Below are 19,634 nucleotides of genomic sequence, written 5' to 3'. Positions count from 1 at the left end.
TAACAATATAACAGAAAGCCAATATGGAAAACCTATAGCTAACACATGGAACTACAAAGACAATAATAATCCCAAAACAGACCATCGAGGGATCAGGGTTTTGTTTTGTTTTCTTTTAAGTCTGTTCAGGAGTGTGCCTGACATCAATGAAAACACCAATGAAACCTTTCATCCGCGTTAGGACATACTCCATCTTGCACCACTTACCTAAATGAATGCGGAGGCTTGTCAGTATGACCAAGAAGGTCAGAGCACCTTCTAGCATTGGTCTTTCCTGTTCAGAGTCTAACACGGCGTTCTGATGCTGCGACGCCATGGTCAAAAGATCCACCACTTTAAACCTGCATGAACAAATACAGTAGTATTACTATGGATATCATATATTATTATTATTATTATTCTGCATTGTGTATTATATTATTATGAGAAAAAAAGCATATCATAGAGCTGAACTATGAAATATTAAATTACTGCAAAATTGCAAGAGACAAAGTCTAAATATTAAGCAGGCTATTTTTTTTATAACTCACAAGAATATCTACATTGACAAAACAATTGTTTTGTAAATATTGTTGTTTTATCCTTTCATTTTTAAGTAAATGGGTGAAAAAACCTTTGGACACTCCTGGTCTCACATGTATCTTTTAAAAAGACTTATATAAACACGAGCATTGCAAATTGCAAAAGAGCTAAAAGAGTTAAACCCTACCTCTCAAAAACACTTGAGATAAAGTAGTCCGGATCAAGCCTTGACGCACAAACCTGCAAAAACAATAAATTCATAAAACAACAATCTATGTGAGCTAGACAGACGGTGAAAAGTCCTGACCTGGAGAAGATAGATGTCCGGGTCAATCATGGAGTTGCAGAAATGCGACTGCACGTAGGTCATGGCTTGTCCTTTTATCTGGAGCCCATTCCTCACCCACATGTTGCTGTGGATCTCCGACAGGCACGCCTAGCGACAAACACACGCTGTCAGTTCAAATGGGATTTTTCGCTATCCACGGCAGAAGCTGTACCTGGATTTGCAACGGATGCACCATGATCTTCATCAGCATCTCTTGGTCAGGCAGGAGGCTGTCCAGGTCCAGGCCTTGGCACTTCACAGCCTGGAGATTGTTCCAATAAACCAGCTATCATTAGCCTGGCCTTTCCATGCAATTATTACATCCTAACAGCGACACTGACTGTAGTGGCTATTTGTCCTTCACTAAAATAATAAACGTAACTTATAATCAAAAGGCCACTGATGCACCATGGGTTTTGTTTTACGCAGGCAAAAGAGTCATTGTCCAAACAATCTTGTTCCGTTTCTTCTTCTTTCCTTTTATTACCAAGCAAGCAAACAAACAAAAAAGGAACAAGGGCCTTTTCCTGTTGCCTCTCTTGTGCTGGTACAAAAACCATAGGCCCACCCCGGTGCATGCTGGTCCTGTGAGCACTGCCTACCTAAATATATTGCAGGTGCCCAGGGTGTTTTTTTTCAGGGGTAAACCCAGAAATTAACTACTAATTAACCCCAACAAAATATGATAGATAAACAAAATAAATAAATAACAAGAAAATATTATCAAGTAATCCAAACAAAACAACAACAACAAAAAATAAATCAACAGATATCAGAAACCTAGGAACACACCAATAAATAGCTCCTACACTGACCTTACTGAGGAACATGGCGTAGTAGCGGTGTAGCGGCAAGTGAAATGTCACTTGATTTGGCGAAGGCTGGGAGAGAAACAGAAGCCATAAGAATCACCGGGCCACACGTTGGTTTGTGTCGAACTTTACCTCATCAGTGAAGCTAATAGCATCAAACCAGATTTGAAGAGTCTCCAAACAGTAGCGGACCACAGTTTTAGTATACTCCTGAGTCTCCTGCGCAGAGACATGACAACATGTTAAAGACTCCCATACTTTGTAGTACATCTGCAAAGTAGACTTACTTTGACTTTGCAGTGAGTTAAAAGACCCCACATCGGTTGTGCGCAGGCCTCAAGCTCAGCTGCAAATGCTGCATAGTAGGTCTGGGACTCAAATTCCACGTGTTCATTCAACTCACGCTTATTCAGGTTCATTCCTACCACAGCGGGAGAGGAGGGAGGGCGTTAGACCACAAACTAACTCATTTGACAATCTCATTTGCTAAAACACAGAGCCCTATTTTGAGTGTGATGCAGGTGGCAAAGGTCAAACACAATTGTTTGATACATTTTCAGTTGTTGTGTTCAACCAGTGACACCCTTTGACGCACTTGTGGCTAATGATCTGGGTGAACATATTGTATATTAGCGTATTATTATATTCGTGGGCCACTATAACGGAGATGGCCGAGGGTGGAATTGAACCCCGGTCTCCTAGCTGTGAGGTCTGCGCGCTAACCACTCGACCGCCGTGCCGCCTAAAACCAAAGTTATTTTGATCTATTGTCGCTGTAAGGAGGTACCGGAGCACTGTCTGTATTTTTTATTGTCATTTATACAGTGGTACCTTGGCATAGCGAGTGTCCCAACATTTGTACGCGGCATCAAACCGCGTTGAATAATTGTTTGTAGAAGTAAACACAGTCATTTTTTAATTGTATCTCAACCCTTGTATGTAGATGTGTATGGAATCGTCAACCTCAAAGAGATTTACATCCCTACTGGCTGTAGATCAATAGTACCGGTGATTAACTATGAGTTAATTATGGATAATATGTGATTAATGGTGATTGATTGATTGACTTTTTGTAGAATGGAAAGACTGCCAGGTGGGGGTCTGAGGCTGCAGTATGTTGTTCCCACGCCAAGTCACCCTAATCATCGATCTGGTCCCTGAGAACAGCACATTTTTTGTACTTTGTTTTCAGGTCTAAATACTAATACTAAATACTAAGGTTTTCTGTTATTCATTTAATGACACAGTGAACATTTATTTCCACAGTTTCATGTCCTGTGTTTTTTCGATGTTTAGTGACTTACTCGTAGTGTTTTTATTTTATTATTATTATTATTTTTATTGACTCAGTTCTGGGTACAGACTGAACTGTTTTAAGGTGAGAGTCTGAGGTTTTGTGCATGTAACTTGAAAAACTGGGTTGTCTGTTCTGTTTAGAGAAAAAGTAGAACCGCTGTGTGTCTTCGCAGTTGAGAAAAAACTGTAATCAAGCAAGTGGATCAAGCAGGAGACATGCTTACAATGTAGCAGCAACATTGTGAATGTAACCCCCAGCAAGAAGACACTCAAACCCACCCAGCGGGGGTGTTATTTTTAGTGTAGTGACTACACATGGCAAGCGAGTGCCATAAGCCCACCATTCTAATTCAGTGGCAAAGAGTCACCCACAATCAGAAGTTAAAAAAAATACAGCAAGGGAGAATAAAATATGGGACTTTCTCGGTACATGTATCCGTCTTTGGTTCCACTACCAGTGGTATCTATGGTCCCCACAAGCAAGTTATGGATTTGGAGAACACGATGCTCGTCTTCTAGCACATCTGAGCAGGCAACAAAGTATAGCTCCTTTACTCTAACAGGGGTGTCCAAAATGCAGCCCCACATTTAGCACATTTAGCACATGCTAAACATAGAGTTTAACAAGAAAATTGTTGTAATCTAACAAGGAAAAGTTGTACTTTTATAAGAATATTGTAAAATTGTGAGGACAAATAACATTATTTTAGTAACAAAGTTTAAATATGAAAGAAAAAATTTTAATATTATAGGATTTCCCACAAAAAAAACAATAAGGTTGTAATTTTTGGAAAATTAGGTTGTGGAAAAAGTAATAATGATACAAGAATAAAGTTAAAATATTATGGAAGTAAGATGATATTTACAAGAAAAAACATTGAAATAGTTGGGAAATTCAAGAGAAAAACAATAGCTGGAATTTTAAGAGTCAAAATATTAAGACAAAAAGGTTGTACTCTAACAAGACAAAAGGAAAAAATTAAGAAAAAACATGTATTTTGTAAATAAAAAGTCTGAAAAAAGTCAGAATACTCTGGGAAACAAACAACACTTTTGAAAAAAAGAGGTTGGGAAATTTTTTTCATCTTAAAATTGCGCCAAACCTGCTCTTTTCTATTGTGGAGTTACATCATCACCTCTTAGTATAAATACATCTTTGGTAGCTAATAAGTCAATAATTGGCTTTTTCACCTACAGTATATGACAAAGCGGAGATACAGTTTTTTTTCTTGAAATATATGTAGAAGTTCTTAGCATATCTACACATGTTGCTTTACAAAATATCAAAGCGGCAAAGTTGCAATCTTTCATTTTTCACTATGTGGCCCTCGCTGGACTAAAATGGCTTACCTTGGAAAAATGACACAAAGCTCATCCACAGCATCAACAAGGAATGGTCTTCCAAGAACTTTTTTGCAACACTTTGGTGCGACAAGATGTTGATGAAATCGCTAACCAACGGCCAGTAGGTGTTATTCTTCAACAGAGCCTCGCTGCAGTTCACCACCACATGGCGACTGTTTTCTTCATCTAAGAGAAGGAAGAAACCGGTCAAGAACCAGTCGGCAACTCATCGTCACCGAGTCATGATACTTACCCTGAAGTTCACTTTTAATAAGGCAACTCTCCATCATGTAAAGGAGGACGGTGACCATGATGTCCAGCAGCTGACACTCCTCCGTCACGTGACGAGCCAGCTCTTCGTTGCTGAACAGCTGCACGCTGATATGCACGATGCGGTTGGACATGGTGTCCGACTCGTGGCTTTTCATCAGGGTTTTCATGATGAATGCATAATGCTGGACAAATGTTTTTGTAAAAGTGATCTGACAAAAAAAGAAGAAAAAATGATTAAACTCGAGCTGCACAACATGGACCAATAAAATACAGATAAGATTTAGATGGAAGTGTAGTTTGTGCACAGCTGGAGGTAAAAAGGACTGGAACAAATTAGGATTGGACCAACACTACCTGTCAATTTGTCTTAATCAAAATCCTCATGACATTATTACTACCAGGAGAACCAGAGTATAGCACAGAGGGAGCCACCTGCTGTGGCCCAGCAAGGTGCACTGTATTCAGGTACACGCTCCAAGCAGCCGATATGATGCTACGGAGCTCATTTATTGGTATGCCATCCCTCATGTCAGCCTGATAATTAATCGATCCAGTAATTATGATGCACCCCTACATTAGACATGTACATTGCTAATGGTAATGGTTTTATTTCATTTGAACATGCATCAGATTACAATTGAATGCATCACATAATCAGTTCACAGTTCCACATGTCCAGAATGAGTAGGAAGAAGCAAAGCTTATTAAATCCTACCCCTCCATCAGTAACTGTTACATTTGTTCACTTCCTGCTTTCTTAATATAGTTAGTTTTTTTTTTTGTTTTTTGTTTTATTTTTTGGTGTTTTGAATTTGAACATGCATCAGATTACAATTGAGTGCATCACATAATCAGTACACAGCTATTAGAATGCTTGCGAAATGGAGCCAAAATACCTTGTAATCTTGATCTGGTAACATGTTGAGTAAGAAGGTGACCATCTTCTGTGGAAACTCGTATTTTATCGTCCAAAACAGGAGCTCCTCCAAAAAACATTTATGCTTCAAAGACTCAATAATACACAGGTCTGACGGAAGAAAGAAAGCACGGTCAAAATGGAATAATGCACATTTTTTTACAACAAGGTTTCCTTCATTACCTTTTGTACTGCTACTAAGCTTGACTCTCTTTCTCTGCCCAACGCTCTGCCCTGCATCTTGGTCCTCCTGGGAGTGTTTAAAAAAAAAGAAAAAAAAAAAAAGAAACTTAATGCAACGGTCAGTAAAAGCAAGGCCCATGTGCCTCAAATCTCTCTGCTTCCCTCTAATATGGCTTTTCAAAAATATATGACTTCATAAATGGTACTGTTTCATGTTTGAATACAACCTATTATTAAATAAATATGCATATTTAGGCTAATTTTACATGTTTTCTCAGCATAAAAATTGGTAAATGTAGTAAAAACATTCATTCATTTTCTACCGCTTATCCTCACGAGGGTTGCGGGGGGTGCTGGAGCCTATCCCAGCTGACTTCGGGCGAGAGGCGGGGTACACCCTGGACTGGTCGCCAGCCAATCACAAGGCACATATAGACAAACAACCATTCACACTCACATTCATACCTATGGACAATTTGGAGTCGCCAATTAACCTAGCATGTTTTTGGAATGTGGGAGGAAACCGGAGAAAACCCATGCATGCACGGGGAGAACATGCAAACTCCACAAAACGATGGCCGAGGGCGGAATCGAACTCCAGTCCTCCTAGCTGTGAGGTCTGTGCGCTAACCACGAGACCGCCGTTAGTAAAAACATATATAAGTTAAATTTATTCTTATTATAACTCATTCAGAAGACGCATTCAAAGACGTTGTGATATGTAGTTTTCTATGCTGGTCACTAGATGTCGCTAGACTTTTACGGCAGGATTGAATGACGTCACAATAATCCTCAACATGGACTACTGTTGCATCTGTAACGCATGCCGAGATGAAACTCAACTCTGAAACCACAACGTAACATCCTTTCCACGCCACCGGAACACATTTAAAGGAATCCTACTTCATGTGAACTCACTCATGACGGTCGGTTGTGGAACCAATAAAACCCATCCGCCCATCGGGTTGCATTGTTTGCAATCGGATTCGAAAATAAGAGTTCCAAAATTAAATGACATTTTAAAATGGTTAAAATTGCTTCCAAGTTTGGGACAAACCTCTTTGCTGGCCTCATCTGGGCTCCCTGGTGCCGTGGATCCTGTGGGACAGAGGGACGCGACCATTAGCAGTGTGCAGTGGCAGCACAGAGTGCTAAATGAACAATGTGTTCACTTTGGACAACCATTCAGTCTCCCTCCATCTAAATATCTACATGAGACGCTTGAGGCCACAGAGGGCAGCTCCAACAGCATGTGTAACGTCTAAATGGAGCCCAGTTGACGTAATACGGAACCGCTGAGTAGCGTCTACTTAAGTATGACTCAGGAACGAAAGGGCAGTTGTCTATTAACGCCCAGTTTACGTCTTATAAATGACCCCATCACAACAGTTGGGTAATTGTTGGGTGTCAACCACGTGACCTGGAGGACATTCGGGTGAGCGGACAGGCATGAGACATTTTGGGCAATATTTTGGAGATTAAAGCCAATAATGGTGCATGTCGTTGAAATGATTAGTTCCAGTTGTGTGAGTGTCCATGCTGTGATGCACCAAGACATGAACTAGTCCAGGGGTCTCAAACACGCGGCCCGCGGGCCAAATGTGGCCCGCAGGACACTAGTTTGAGACCCCCGCCTTATTACGTTTGATTAATGTTCATGTTAAAGGCTAAATAACTGTTAATAGTTATCCTCCCTATCCGTGTGGAAGTGGTAAGTTTTTGGCTATTTAAGTTTAAAGGAAATAACTTGAAGGCTACCGTTTAGGTCGCTAGCTCTCTAGTTTGCGAGTTAGCATGTGTGTCAAGAGCCTGCAGTTGCGCAATAAGTTGTAAATAAAAAGAGTATAAATGTGACTATAGTCGTGTTTTGTCATGTCTACAGGGCTCTAATAATGCTTTGTTCATTTTAATCTGAAAAAAATAATTTGTCTACCCACCAACTATATGTGGTTTCTTAAGTTTTTATTATTTGGTGTTTTATTATTATTATTATTTTATTTATTTATTTATTTATTACTGATTGATTTTCTTTATTCTTGATTTGTTTATTTATTTTTCATCTTATTTTGTGTACAAAAATAAAAATTAAGATATTTGAGAACAGTGGAATGTTTTATCAGAGCTTTTCTTGTAGAAAATTGGAACCAAAGCAAAGTTTTTTTAATTTTTTTGTTTTTAATAAATGCGTTTTTGTTTTTTTTTGAAAACCTGATGCGGCCCAGACCTAAGCTCCAGTGGCCCCCAAGTAAATTGAGTTTGAGACCCCTGAACTACTCAAAGACAAGATGATGGAAAAGCTCATTTCAGCATCTGACAATGAAAATAATGCTTGTGACAATTAGTCAATTAGTGTTCTTACACCAATCAGTGTGCATGATTACATTCTTATATACGTCCTTCATTGTTTCGCTGCACTTTTTGAGCTCCATAGACAATTTTCAGTAGGATTTTACGCACTATTTCCAGGCTACCTTCTAGAAGCAGAAGTGAGTGTTGTGAATGTTTTGCCCGAATCTGAGAATGTGCACGGGGATCCTTAGTATACTCATCTCACCCAGCAGAACATCTGCACCTCCTTCAGCACCAACAGGGCTATCGCTGGCAACACTTTGGGCTTTTTCCTCCATGGACACCAGACCAGAATTCTTCAATGCGGACAAATACTTGTCATAGTTGCTTTTCGCAAACATATTCTCCTCTTGGCCTGCAGCAGAATAGTAAATAAAAGGAACTACCAGCAAAGACAAAAGTGCATCACATCCATCCACATTATAACGTCTGTTTTCTTCACTCGCTTTACTCTTTACAACATAAAAACAAAGCAAATGAATGAGAACTTACCCATGCTAAGCTCCTTGAACGCTTGCTGATTAGTCAGGATTTTTGTCAGTACGGTGCGCATGGCTCCGCCCATTTTAGTGAGCTCCTCCAGGAAGGAGATTTGAGGCTCCAGCTGCTGTAAAACTTTTTGTAGATCTCTCTCGGCTGAGGTGTCTGGTGTAGCGAGATAATAAATGCAAGTCATGACTCTCGGCACTTGGTAAACACGATACCGGATGTAAACGGGGCCAGGACAGCCAGAACAGCCTGCATGCCGCTTGTGCAATATATCTATTCCTACATGGAACATGTCATAACATATGTATTAAATTGCAGCAATTGTACACTTGGTTCATACAATAACAGCCTTTACGGTGTGGCCGCCATGTTTATACCGGAAGGCTTCTTTTCACCTGGTTCTGTGTATCCATCCCTCAGATACTGGATGACGTACAGGATAAAGCGAGGAAGAACCAACTCTGACATCAAGAGAAGATCTCGGGGTATTGATGGGATGTTCTCTCCTGTTCTCAACCGATGTCGTCTGCAAAACCTATTCTCAAACACACACACACACACACAAAGATCGATTTTGAGGACGAGTCACTGCAAAATAATTTCTTTTATATAGTCGTTGCAGTTTGGAAAAAAAATGTTCAACAAACAATAACAGATAACAATAACAGAAAATAAAATCAAAACATGGAAAGAAAAATTTTCCAATTTTACAAGCATAAACTGGGAATATTATTTATTTACTATGAGGAAAAATTACGTCAAATTTTAGTAGCACAGAGTTCAAATATATATATATTTTTTATGTTTAAATGTGCAATTAACACTACAATGATGAAACTTTACATCAGGGTTGTCTAATCTACAGCTTGGGGAGCCGTTTGTGGCGCGTGGCACATTCTAAAACTATAAGATATATGAGAAAAAAATACAAGAAGATATATCTGTGAAATTATATTAAAAGCAACAGCAGGAATGAAAAGAAATATGACAAAAAGACGAAATATTTTTAACAGTCATATAACAAGAAAAAAGTTGCAATTTTACAAGAAGAAGCTCTCAATATTATGAGAAAAAATAATGTCAAATTTTAGTAGCACAGATTTAAAATATTTTTTTAAATACTTTTTAAATTTAAAATTACAAGAATAAAGTCTAAATATTATGGGACTAAAAATTCATAATTTTATGAGGAGAAAGATGAAACAAAGTTATTTTAAAAAGTAAAGTGCAAAAATGGGGAAAAAAATAGGAGAATACAGTCAAAATATGAAAAGAAAAAGGTAATATTAATATTATATATATAAGAAAAAGTTACACTTTTACAAGAATAAACTCATAATATGCTGAGGAAAAATGTCAACTTTTAGTAGCATAAAGTTCAAATATTGAAGGAAAAAGATATTTAAAGATGTCATATTATGACAAACAAACAGAATTAAGTTTTGGAAAATTGGGTTAGCGTTATGATACGTCATAATTGTGGCACAAAAAAAAGGGAAGTTGAAAAAAAACTGTAATTTTACAAAGAACAACGCCAAAATATAAACATAAAAACTTGAAGAAAAGAGGAAGAAAAAGTCAAAATATTCTGTGAAAACTATAAGAAAAATCATATCATGGGAAAAGAAAAATGACCTTTTAGTAGAATTTTATCTGGATGACGAAGCTAAGATGCAGTTTCTGCTTGAAATCTTTTTCTTATATACAGTATATAACATCTTAGCAATGTATTCACACCAACATTATTAAGCTTATTAAGTGTGTTTTCAACTATATTGGACATTCAAGCACGTATCTAACTAGTCTAACTAGTATCTGTTTTTGTGCTAGATAGGCGTTTGACATCAGAGGCCGCATATCAGGAAGTGCAGGTGCATAATGAGTGTCATGCTTTATACGAGCAGGAAAGGCGGATAAACTACGGCTACCTGATCATATTTGACGTTGGGTAAGAACATTAATCACAGTTGTCAAACTAGCATAGCATTCGAATAGCTTACAGTAGCAATCGGCAGTTTAAGCTTCGGGTCTGATTGTTGTTATTGTTAATTGATGGCAACTGAGCTGAGCTGCTCAGTCAGTGCTAACATCTCATCCTAAATCACCACGGGAGAAGTGAAACATGCCAAATTGTTGTTAGTGGATATTTGTTTGAAATGATATGTTGTACAATGACAAAAAAACGACACTTTTGAATAGTGAAGAGCTCCCTTCCGAACCTGGACCTGTCACTAGCTAGCATATTTAGCATGGCTAGCACGGCTAGCATAGCTTACCCAGTCTCTCGCATGACATTACTGTCTCCACAGTCGCAGGCCCCACCAGCCTGGCTCCGGAACATGTTGAAGTCATGGCTTGTATGGTCTCCGTTATTGAAACACTCCGCGCACAGTGACATGCAAGGGGAGATCCCGCACGTCCGGCATCGATATGCCACAAAATTAGCCGTCCACACCAAGCCGCACAGGGTGGCGTTGTCATAAGACCGGACCGTTTTGCAGAACTCCTCGAAACCTTCGCCTCCTGCGATTAGACATTTACACCAGTCCAGCGCCTCCGTGTCCGTCGCCGGTTTTTCGGGATTTAGCACGACATCCAGCAGCTCCTGGAGTTGTCGAAGGCCAGAGGTGTTGTCAGTCCGGTTTAAGTCTGCCTTCAGATGGGCGGCAGCAGCTTTCTTGTCCCGGCGTAGCAGCGACGCCGCCATCATTCGCTGGCTTGTTGTCCACAAATTTATTTTTGTTGTCTTGTGTCCATGTTCTCGTACGTTCTCGCGATACTTCCCGTTGTTGGCGATGGTATTTTTTAATTTGAAATGCTTCTTATTGCTCGCACGAAGCAGTGTTACGAGAAAAAAACACAATTACAAATTAATTTCATATTGAACATTGTATCAATAATTTTAAAGACATTGCTTGAGTGAGTCTAATTCGCGTCTGTGCTTCACAAGGTTCATCAGTTTGGACACACCTACGTAGGAGTTGTTTGTTGTCTTTCTGCTTCTAGGCAACAGACAACCTCATTGGGGCCATCCCATGAGTACTATAAAAACTACATGTAAATGTAATACTCTAAATATAATTAAATATAAATATAAAGGTCTAAATATAAATAGATAAAAATAACAGATAAAAATACACCCTGGACTGGTGGCCAGCCAATCACAGGGCACATATAGACAAACAACCATTCACACTCACATTCAAACCTATGGACAATTTTGGAGTCGCCAATTAACTTAGCAGGTTTTTGGAATGTGGGAGGAAACCAGAGTACCCGTATAAAACCCACGCGTGCACGAGGAGAACATGCAAACTCCACACAGAGATGGCCGAGGTTAGAATTGAACTAGGGTCGCATAGCTGTGAGGCCTGCATGCTAGCCCCGGCAGGCAATAAATGTTGTGATTTGTTTTATTTTTTAGTTATAAGATATTCATCATCATCAATTATATTACACAATAAGTTGTATTACATAAGATATTAAAATTATTTCTAAATATGTATTCCGCTGAAAAACTAAAACTGCACAAGAGCGGAACATTACTTATGTGTGTTGTTTCCGTAACTGATGGGATTGTTTTCAATGATGCACCAATACGGAAGTTGTCAAAAACTACAGGAAAACGTAACAAAAGTCGCCTCTTTGGCATTTTATGGACAAGTTAGGACCCGCTTAGCTACACGTAATGAAACTTAAAGAGTTGGAAAGTTATCTACAACAAGTGGATACATTTGAAGAGCCCAAAATCCTTCTGGAGCAATACCCGACTAGTGCGCATATTGCTGGTGAGTATACAACGTGCGTTTTGTATACCTTGTGGATAAAGTAGATTGACTTAGTTATGTTTCCACAGGATGTATGCTTTACACAATTCACAGCACATTTGATGACATTGAGGGTAAACTAGTAGCAGATCTAGGATGTGGCTGCGGCGTCCTCAGCATCGGGGCGGCGATGCTTGAAGCAGGGTGAGACGCCACCATCCTCCACGCGTTTATTATACGTAAATAACAAATTGACTCGTGTGTCTTCCAAAGACTTTGCGTCGGATTCGACATTGACAAGGATGCACTGGACACATTCAGAGGGAATGTGGAGGAATTTGAGGTTTCCAACGTTGATCTGGTCCAGTGTGATGTGTGTACGCTGAGGGCAGAAGACTATGCCAACAAGTTTGACACTGTCATCATGAATCCTCCTTTTGGAACTAAACACAACCAGGGTGAGTACACTTTGTGTGTGTGTGCGAGGCCCCGCCTCCACCCACGGAGACAAAGAGACTGTATGACTGACAGTAGGGCTCACTCTGTTCATGCTGTTATTCTATGCAACAAAAGGGCCAAGATCGAATGAGAAATGTCGTCAAAGTTTAACCTTCTGACACGTGATGTGGCTTTTTTCTGTCTGGCGTGCATGTTATGTCATGTTGCATTTACTGTCTCGTTCAAGGTATGGACATGAAGTTTTTAAGAGCAGCTCTAACGATGGCAAAGACAGCTGTGTATTCACTACACAAAACATCAACACGAGAGGTAAGTGAAAGTACATATACTTATACAAAAATGGAGCACATCGGATCAATACCAGTTAGAAATAAATGTCTTCACTGACAGTAGACCCTCAAAGGTTAAAGGAAAGGTGCACTTTTTCAACTACAATCCTTATGCGAGACATGAACACACGTTTTTCTCTTTTCTGTGCGTTTTAAAGATTAAAAACGGCTAAAAAAAAAAAAAAAAAAAACGGGTAATCACAGTGGGACACACCTATTACACCTAGAAGGCCCGCTATTAAAAGACCTTCAAAACACTCCAACAAGGTTGTATGGTTTTAAGTGGGCATGTAGTAACAGGGACGTTTATATGTAATACTTGCAGTATTTTGGCTTTTTTTGTCATTTTCAAGCTCTGGTGGAACCTCCTTCCTGGGTGCATTGATTTCATATATCGAAATGAGCAGAATAAAACAAAACAAAGTGCAGTTTTCCTTTAACGTGGAAAAACAAAGCAGGAAGATCCAAAGTAGTTCTGGGGGCCGTTTGCAGCCTGTGGCACATTCTAAAAAAATTAACAGGAAAAATCCAGAGTAATAGTACAAGAATTTTAATTGTGTAATTTATTGTCCCTGGCCTAGTGCCCACATTTTAATCTTGCAAGATGTTGTGACACAACCATCACACATCTGATATACCTCAGGTCTAGTTGCTTTATAGGTCATTTATTGTGACTGCACCCATCAAGAGCGTATGGCATTTACATTCTGGATCCAATTCCAGCACATAGAAAAGAAGGCCAACGACTGGGGAGTGAAGATGGACGTCATTGCAGGTAAAATGTAAAAAAAAAAATGTATATAAAACAAAGTGTTCTAAGAGTGATTTCATTTCTTTTTTTTTTTGCTAAACAGAACTGAGATACGATTTGCCAGCTTCTTACAAGTTTCACAAAAAAAAATCGGTGAGTTTATGGGCAGCAGCTCCAACACTCCTCCCGTGTCATTTATTTGAAATTCACTATGAAAACTTAAAAAATAGCAAACCTTTATTTCTGTATGGAATCTTGAGGGGTAAAAAAAAAAAAAAGAACACACAGGCATGATGATTCTGTTTCTCGCAACTAAAGTGTGTTGAAATGAAATTAGCATCCAAGAGCAGAAAGTTACGCATAATAAAAATGAAATTCTCTTAAGAGTAACTCAGGTGCGTATGGAAGAGAGTTCTAAAGGACTTGAAAAACTGACAGCAAACTTTCCACTGGCTTCTTCTCTAGGTTGACATCCAGGTGGATTTCCTGCGCTTCTCCAGAGCTTGACGTTTTGCTTTTTTGTTGTTGTTGTTGGAATGGACTTTAGTTTGCCTTTGTATCGAATAAATGTTTTCACCAAAAGAAATCTTCAGTGTGGTCTTGTCACTAAGATCCATTTTCAGTTTTGGGCACCTTTGCTGCAGGACCATCAGCATCTTCTAGTTCTCTCTTGGGGGCCACGGGGCCTGGGGAGGGGGTGAAAGCACAAAGTCAACATTGTCGTCTTTATCGTCAAAACACAAGAGCACATGTTGAGCCGTTTTACCGTCTTCATCGTCGCTGTCAAATTTGGTCTTTTTGCCCTGGTACACTTGACTCCTTCCCTGGTCTCTGCCGCCTTTTCCCTTTCGGAATCCCCTTCCTCGGCCACCAAATTTCCCTCTGCCTCCTTTTCAGAGAGAAAACATGAACTTCCAGTGTTTACTTCGGGGGCACGTTTAGTCATTTGGGGGCCAAAGGTTTTATTCTCATCTCTACATTAAGTCTTCAGTGTTTTCCGGCCTCTGAAAGTTGCTAGTTTATAAACTATATATATGAAAAAAATCTATCTATATCTATCTAATCTATATTTCTCATCTAACAACAAGTGTTAATGAGGAAATAATTTCCTTGGTAATTATTCCCGCTTTCATACTCATTTTGTGATGAAACGCACCACTCATCTCTTGACCTATGGCACAAGTCATCCCTTGCTACAACGCTTTTTCAAAAAAAATTAATTACTAAATGATCACCATTTTGTGGTTGAATACGGCTATTTGCATATTTAGGCAAATTATACATATTATTGGTCCCAGTTAAGCATTTTCAAACATTCATTCATTCATTTTCTACTGCTTATCCTCATGAGTGTTGCGGGGGTGCTGGGATAAAAAGGCTAAATGGACTAAAATATAAATACAAGGCATAATTGTGACTCTACTGCTAATTTGTACTTTAAATCAAATTCAAATGAAAAAATCTGTTTGTGACATCTGGGGGCCCCTGGGGCCTGTGTTTGCCCAATGCCAAGTCGGCCCCTGGTTTACCTTTTCCTTTGTTCCGGTTGAAAGACTCCTGCTGCGCTTCAATGATCTTCTTCAGGACTTCCTTCTCCTCGTCTCCTTCGAGCAGCTGCCATGTGACAACGTTATCCTTGACTTTCAGCTCCCCGCCATTCGCCTCTTTGGCCTTCTCAAATGCCTCCTTTGCATTTTTCTCAAAGAGAAGGGTGCCCTTGGTGGGGAGTCAAAACACGTCTGATGAAGCGTCTTGGTCTGTGAGCATGAAGCTAAGGAAGAGCTGAGTTTACCTCTTTGGCCCCTCTGGTGAAATCAACCCACTTGATTCGTCCGTGCCCTGAGAACACTTCATGAAAGTCCTCTCTGGAAACATCTTGAAGCTCTCCAGAAAACTTTAATAAGGAACCCGAATGTTCTTCCAAGAGCACATTCTGGAAAAAGCAAATTATTATTTGCAATAAAAGTGACTGTTGTAATTCTTAGCTTAGATTTTTAGACATTTGTGGCATCAAAGTTATCGGTATCAATGTGGAGGGAAAAAAAACAATATTGTGCATTGCCTCACACTCTCACACTTGTGAAAGACATTTCAGGTATAAAATGTATATCTACTCAGCACTTATCAACAATAATGGAAGATGATCCATCAACACATGGAATGGGAGTCACGTTGTACAAGTTAAACTTTTCACTTTGAAGTCTCACAGCAACCGCGGTGCGTTTAAGGACCACCAAACAAAGTGCAACCTCTGAATGCTGGACTAAAAACATTCATGCAGGGTTCCGCTGTGATGCTTAATAGAACATTTAAAAAGGGACCATACCATATCTTTCTCCTCTGTGTTTTTCTGATGCTGTTCTTTATCCCTGAGAAAGATAAGGAGCAGTTCGGGTTAAAATAATTTTTTTTTAAAAAAAAGCTTTTTAGAAAACCCTTTTTTTGCATTTATACTCACTGTTTGAGTTTTGCTTTTGTTTCCGCTTTGTGCTGTTTTCGTTCCTCTGCTTTCTTTGCATGGTAGTCTTCTCTGAAAACAATCCAATACAATCCACTTTATTTATATAGCACATTTTATAAACAGTGTTTCCAAAGTGCTGCACAGACTAGTAAAAATAAAAATAATCCAAAACTAAAAAATCATTTAAAAATAAAATAGTAAAATAGATATTAAAATATTAAAAACAAGAAACAGTATAAAAAATAAAACCAAACACAAGGACATTTTGTTCTTAAGAGGGTTCTCTTGATCCGCCCCTTATCAATTGTGTCTATTTCACATAAAAGCTTGTACAAATACTAGTACAAGTACTTCCTAGATATCCCAGCAACACCCCTAACACAAGGTTCAAACTCCTTCATACGGTAATAAGCCATATGCAAAGACGTGTTTGGCTGAATCCATAAATGTCGTCTGTCTAGAAAATACATCAAAATCAAAGATGCACAATCTTTCTGCTTACTGTGCTGTTTTCCTTTTAAGTGGCGTAATAGCGTTGGATATAGTTATTAAACGTGAATGCAGATCTTATAAGAAATTAAAAACCATTTCATGATGGAAAATGCCAGGAATGCCTACCTCGATAACACCAGCATCTCATTATCTTTGAAGGATTTGATATCTGTACGTTGAAGGAACGTCTTGGATGACTCTTCTGAATCGAAACAGATAAACACCGATCCCTGCCAAGGAGAAGATTTAGAAATGATCCACATCTCACCGAATGACACGGTATTCACGAGGACTTCATGTACTACCTTGAACTGCCGCTCCATATCTCTCCTCATTTGAATGTTTTCTATGTTGCCTTTTCCGTTCAACCACTCCTGGATCTCGTCGAGGGTCGTCGCCAAGGGAAAACCTTTCTGGAGGAGAAAAGACGTGGTTGTCAATGTCAAAACGCTGGCTGTGCTGGAGCCTATCCCAGCAGCCCACCCCTAGGCTGTCCTTTTCAATGAACTTTCTAAGACTTTCTAGTCTTATTGGACACTTTGAGACTAATGTAGAAGCATGCATTGCTCTTCTCAACGAGCAACTTGTATCTCGAGGTATATTTGTTTTGCTTTTCATGTTTTTTTGCTCATTTTCCGAATGTGGGATGAAACAAAGTACTTGTTTCCACAGTCTACTGTGTATGTATGACATGCAAATACCTGCAAGCGGTGTGTGTGTGTGTGTGTGTCAATTCTAGAACTTACGATGTACACCGATTTGTGTTTGACTGCATCTTTGTACTCGTCATTCAGCTCAGGTAAAGGTTTGTCTGGACACCTCCTGATCTTCGTCTTGTCCTCGCTGATCTCCAAGAGGCCAGTTGTGGATTTCTGGAGTGCGGTGACGACAACGCCAGCCTCCGAGGTAATGGATTTCAGTCTGGGAAAAGGATGTTGTGAAAACCTCAATGATTCCAACTTGGGTTTTTTATGTTTCTGTTCAATTATCAGTTCAGGATGGAGTTGAAGGAGGTCAACATGACTTGGAAAAGACACCTTCATCAAAAGGTTTGAGTCAGACTGCTTGAGTTGGTGACTTTTGTGCTATCAAAATGACATTTCGAGCTAAAATGACACATGGTTTATGTATGCGTAACATGTTGAGCCTTGAGTCTCTTCTGACGAGGGGCAACAAACCTGTTGAATTTGAGCATGGTCTCCAAAGTGACCCATCCATCATCAAGCTGCAGCTGCTCTTTGAGGAAGCGATCTCGGAGGAGATTGTGATCCCCGAAGTAGTACTGGAAGTAACAATGTACAGGAAAGAATAATGAGGCAAAGCAGGGCCTAGCATACAAATTACAAACATGCTGAATGAACATATGTACTGCCATGTACCTCGACTTGACGTGCCACTTTTACCTCCATTGGGGACATTTCCTTACTTTCAGACATGACTGTCCTGTGTACACAAAACAAAAGCAGAGACAATATACTTTATAGTATAGTATATCCATAGTATAGCCAATATAGTTTGAACTCTTTACAGGAAACAAAATACAAACACTATAGAAAGCTGCATCACCGTGTAATTAAAATATAGTTAATTAAAATTCACGCTAAAGTCCATTAATGAGTTGCTCATTTCATTTCTGAACAAACCTTTTCGCTGCGCAGTCGCGGGTTTTCATGTTAGCTTACATGCTAGCAGGCTAACATGTCGCAGTTGCACACCCGGCACAAAGCGTGCTCAAACAAACACAATTAGCTCCCTCTATGGTCATTTATTAAATTCATATAGACACCATATTCATATAGAATTCATGTTGGTATTTCTGCTGTTGTGTTACTCTAGCATATTCGTTAACATTACTTCGAAAGATTGACAGCGTGCTGCCCAAACAAGGCTGAACGAAGCCGTTTTGTGTGCTTTCATCAATAAAGAAACATTTCAAGGACGGCATTAAATGATCTACAGTTGTGTTTTCTGTGACATGAAAGCGTTTCACTGTACTTACAATTCACGGAATACACGCCGGCGGACACTTTAAGCGTTCGAACCAAAAGACTTCACTTTAATGCCAGGCTGCACATGTGGGAGGGCGTGCTACGGAAACTGCCGAAGGTCAAAACACATAATATGCAGCAGGTTCAATGAGTGTAGTTATACCAAAATGACACTAGATGTCGCTGCCGACCCATTGCTATGATTGTAATGTTGTGTTGTCTTCTGTAAGGGACAAACCAATTGCAAAACACTATAAAATAATGTTTTGTGTAGCTATTTTCATCACAAATAGAAATGTAGAAGGGTTTTTGTGTATTTAGTATATTTGTGTGTTTAGTCCAAATTTGGATGTGGTTTTGGTACCTCCTTTTTAAGAAACAACACACTTTACAATGTCCTCTGTGGTGGACATGAGTAACTGCTGTGCTTTCTTTTTTTTAAATATAAAAAAATGATGATGGTGATGATGTTGGTGCAACAAATGCATCAAGATGTAGAAATTATGATATTGTAAACCTTGACAGCACTTGAAAGCTCCTTCAGCGATAGACTGCTTCACCCCAAGTGTGTGAAGGAGCGATATCGCAGGTCTTTTCTTCCTGCAGCTGTCAGGCTGTACAACCAGCACTGCTCCCAATAGACTTCTACACCACTATGTACATCTGTGCAATACTTTGCTTTTTACATTCAGTATAGTTACTCCAGACCCCATTCACTGTGCAATATCTGATCAACCTCCATGTGCAATATTAAGGCTCTAAATGCAATATACTAAGTTCTATGTGAAGTATTTCCATAATGCCTCATATTAACTCTCTAACAAGATCTCAGTGTATAGACTGGTCATATATCTCATCTCGTCTCATATTATCTA

General features: G+C 39.3%; 3 protein-coding genes across 5 annotated transcripts in view; 1 reads left to right on the top strand and 2 right to left on the bottom strand.

Annotated features, from left to right (window-relative positions):
• The window catches only part of ubr3 (ubiquitin protein ligase E3 component n-recognin 3), a 47,753-nt gene extending 36,407 nt beyond the window's left edge, over nt 1–11,346 (bottom strand). Inside the window, exons 1-16 of one of the 2 annotated variants that reach the window (XM_058081829.1) lie at nt 10,789–11,346; nt 8,908–9,047; nt 8,516–8,668; nt 8,229–8,378; nt 6,732–6,772; nt 5,675–5,741; nt 5,472–5,602; nt 4,556–4,784; nt 4,309–4,488; nt 1,950–2,083; nt 1,795–1,881; nt 1,666–1,731; nt 1,023–1,112; nt 830–958; nt 710–762; nt 208–341 (exon numbers count right to left, since the gene is read on the bottom strand). In XM_058081829.1, the coding sequence (XP_057937812.1) occupies nt 208–341; nt 710–762; nt 830–958; nt 1,023–1,112; nt 1,666–1,731; nt 1,795–1,881; nt 1,950–2,083; nt 4,309–4,488; nt 4,556–4,784; nt 5,472–5,602; nt 5,675–5,741; nt 6,732–6,772; nt 8,229–8,378; nt 8,516–8,668; nt 8,908–9,047; nt 10,789–11,222 (2,218 nt within the window). In that variant the 5' untranslated portion in view covers nt 11,223–11,346. The remainder of the gene's footprint in view (nt 1–207; nt 342–709; nt 763–829; nt 959–1,022; nt 1,113–1,665; nt 1,732–1,794; nt 1,882–1,949; nt 2,084–4,308; nt 4,489–4,555; nt 4,785–5,471; nt 5,603–5,674; nt 5,742–6,731; nt 6,773–8,228; nt 8,379–8,515; nt 8,669–8,907; nt 9,048–10,788) is intronic. The other variant, XM_058081828.1, reaches the window with a different exon arrangement.
• mettl5 (methyltransferase 5, N6-adenosine) lies at nt 10,358–14,618 on the top strand. Of its 2 annotated transcripts, XM_058082032.1 has the most exons (7): nt 12,198–12,300; nt 12,369–12,483; nt 12,553–12,737; nt 12,965–13,047; nt 13,791–13,842; nt 13,922–13,971; nt 14,284–14,618. In XM_058082032.1, exons 1-7 carry the CDS (start codon nt 12,201–12,203, stop codon nt 14,323–14,325), a joined length of 627 nt encoding a protein of 208 aa, XP_057938015.1. In that variant the 5' UTR covers nt 12,198–12,200; the 3' UTR covers nt 14,326–14,618. The 2 variants fall into 2 exon arrangements, with proteins under 2 accessions (XP_057938013.1, XP_057938015.1); XM_058082030.1 differs by having other exon boundaries at nt 10,358–12,300; nt 13,922–14,608.
• Nucleotides 13,717–18,875, bottom strand: ssb (small RNA binding exonuclease protection factor La). The gene is made up of 12 exons (XM_058081974.1): nt 18,771–18,875; nt 18,151–18,214; nt 17,950–18,053; nt 17,518–17,692; nt 17,077–17,184; nt 16,898–17,001; nt 16,277–16,348; nt 16,145–16,187; nt 15,611–15,751; nt 15,348–15,534; nt 14,585–14,707; nt 13,717–14,504 (listed from the first exon to the last, which is right to left on the bottom strand). Exons 2-12 carry the CDS (start codon nt 18,205–18,207, stop codon nt 14,425–14,427), a joined length of 1,194 nt encoding a protein of 397 aa, XP_057937957.1. The 5' UTR covers nt 18,208–18,214; nt 18,771–18,875; the 3' UTR covers nt 13,717–14,424.
• Nucleotides 18,876–19,634: the final 759 nt, after the last annotated feature.

This window comes from Doryrhamphus excisus, chromosome 9, assembly GCF_030265055.1.
Source record: "Doryrhamphus excisus isolate RoL2022-K1 chromosome 9, RoL_Dexc_1.0, whole genome shotgun sequence".
Lineage (NCBI taxonomy): Eukaryota > Metazoa > Chordata > Actinopteri > Syngnathiformes > Syngnathidae > Doryrhamphus > Doryrhamphus excisus.
This window is presented reverse-complemented; position numbering and strand designations above follow the sequence as displayed.

Coding starts and splice junctions, on each gene's coding strand:
- mettl5 (XM_058082030.1), top strand. CDS start 12,201: ATGAAACTTAAAGAGTTGGAAAGTTATCTACAACAAGTGGATACATTT. Junction 12,738..12,964: donor TGGAACTAAACACAACCAGG/GTGAGTACACTT, acceptor GTCTCGTTCAAG/GTATGGACATGAAGTTTTTA. Junction 13,048..13,790: donor ACAAAACATCAACACGAGAG/GTAAGTGAAAGT, acceptor ATCCAATTCCAG/CACATAGAAAAGAAGGCCAA.
- ssb (XM_058081974.1), bottom strand. CDS start 18,207: ATGTCTGAAAGTAAGGAAATGTCCCCAATGGAGGTAAAAGTGGCACGT. Junction 18,054..18,150: donor AAGTGGCACGTCAAGTCGAG/GTACATGGCAGT, acceptor TGTTACTTCCAG/TACTACTTCGGGGATCACAA. Junction 17,693..17,949: donor ACCATGCTCAAATTCAACAG/GTTTGTTGCCCC, acceptor TCCTTTTCCCAG/ACTGAAATCCATTACCTCGG.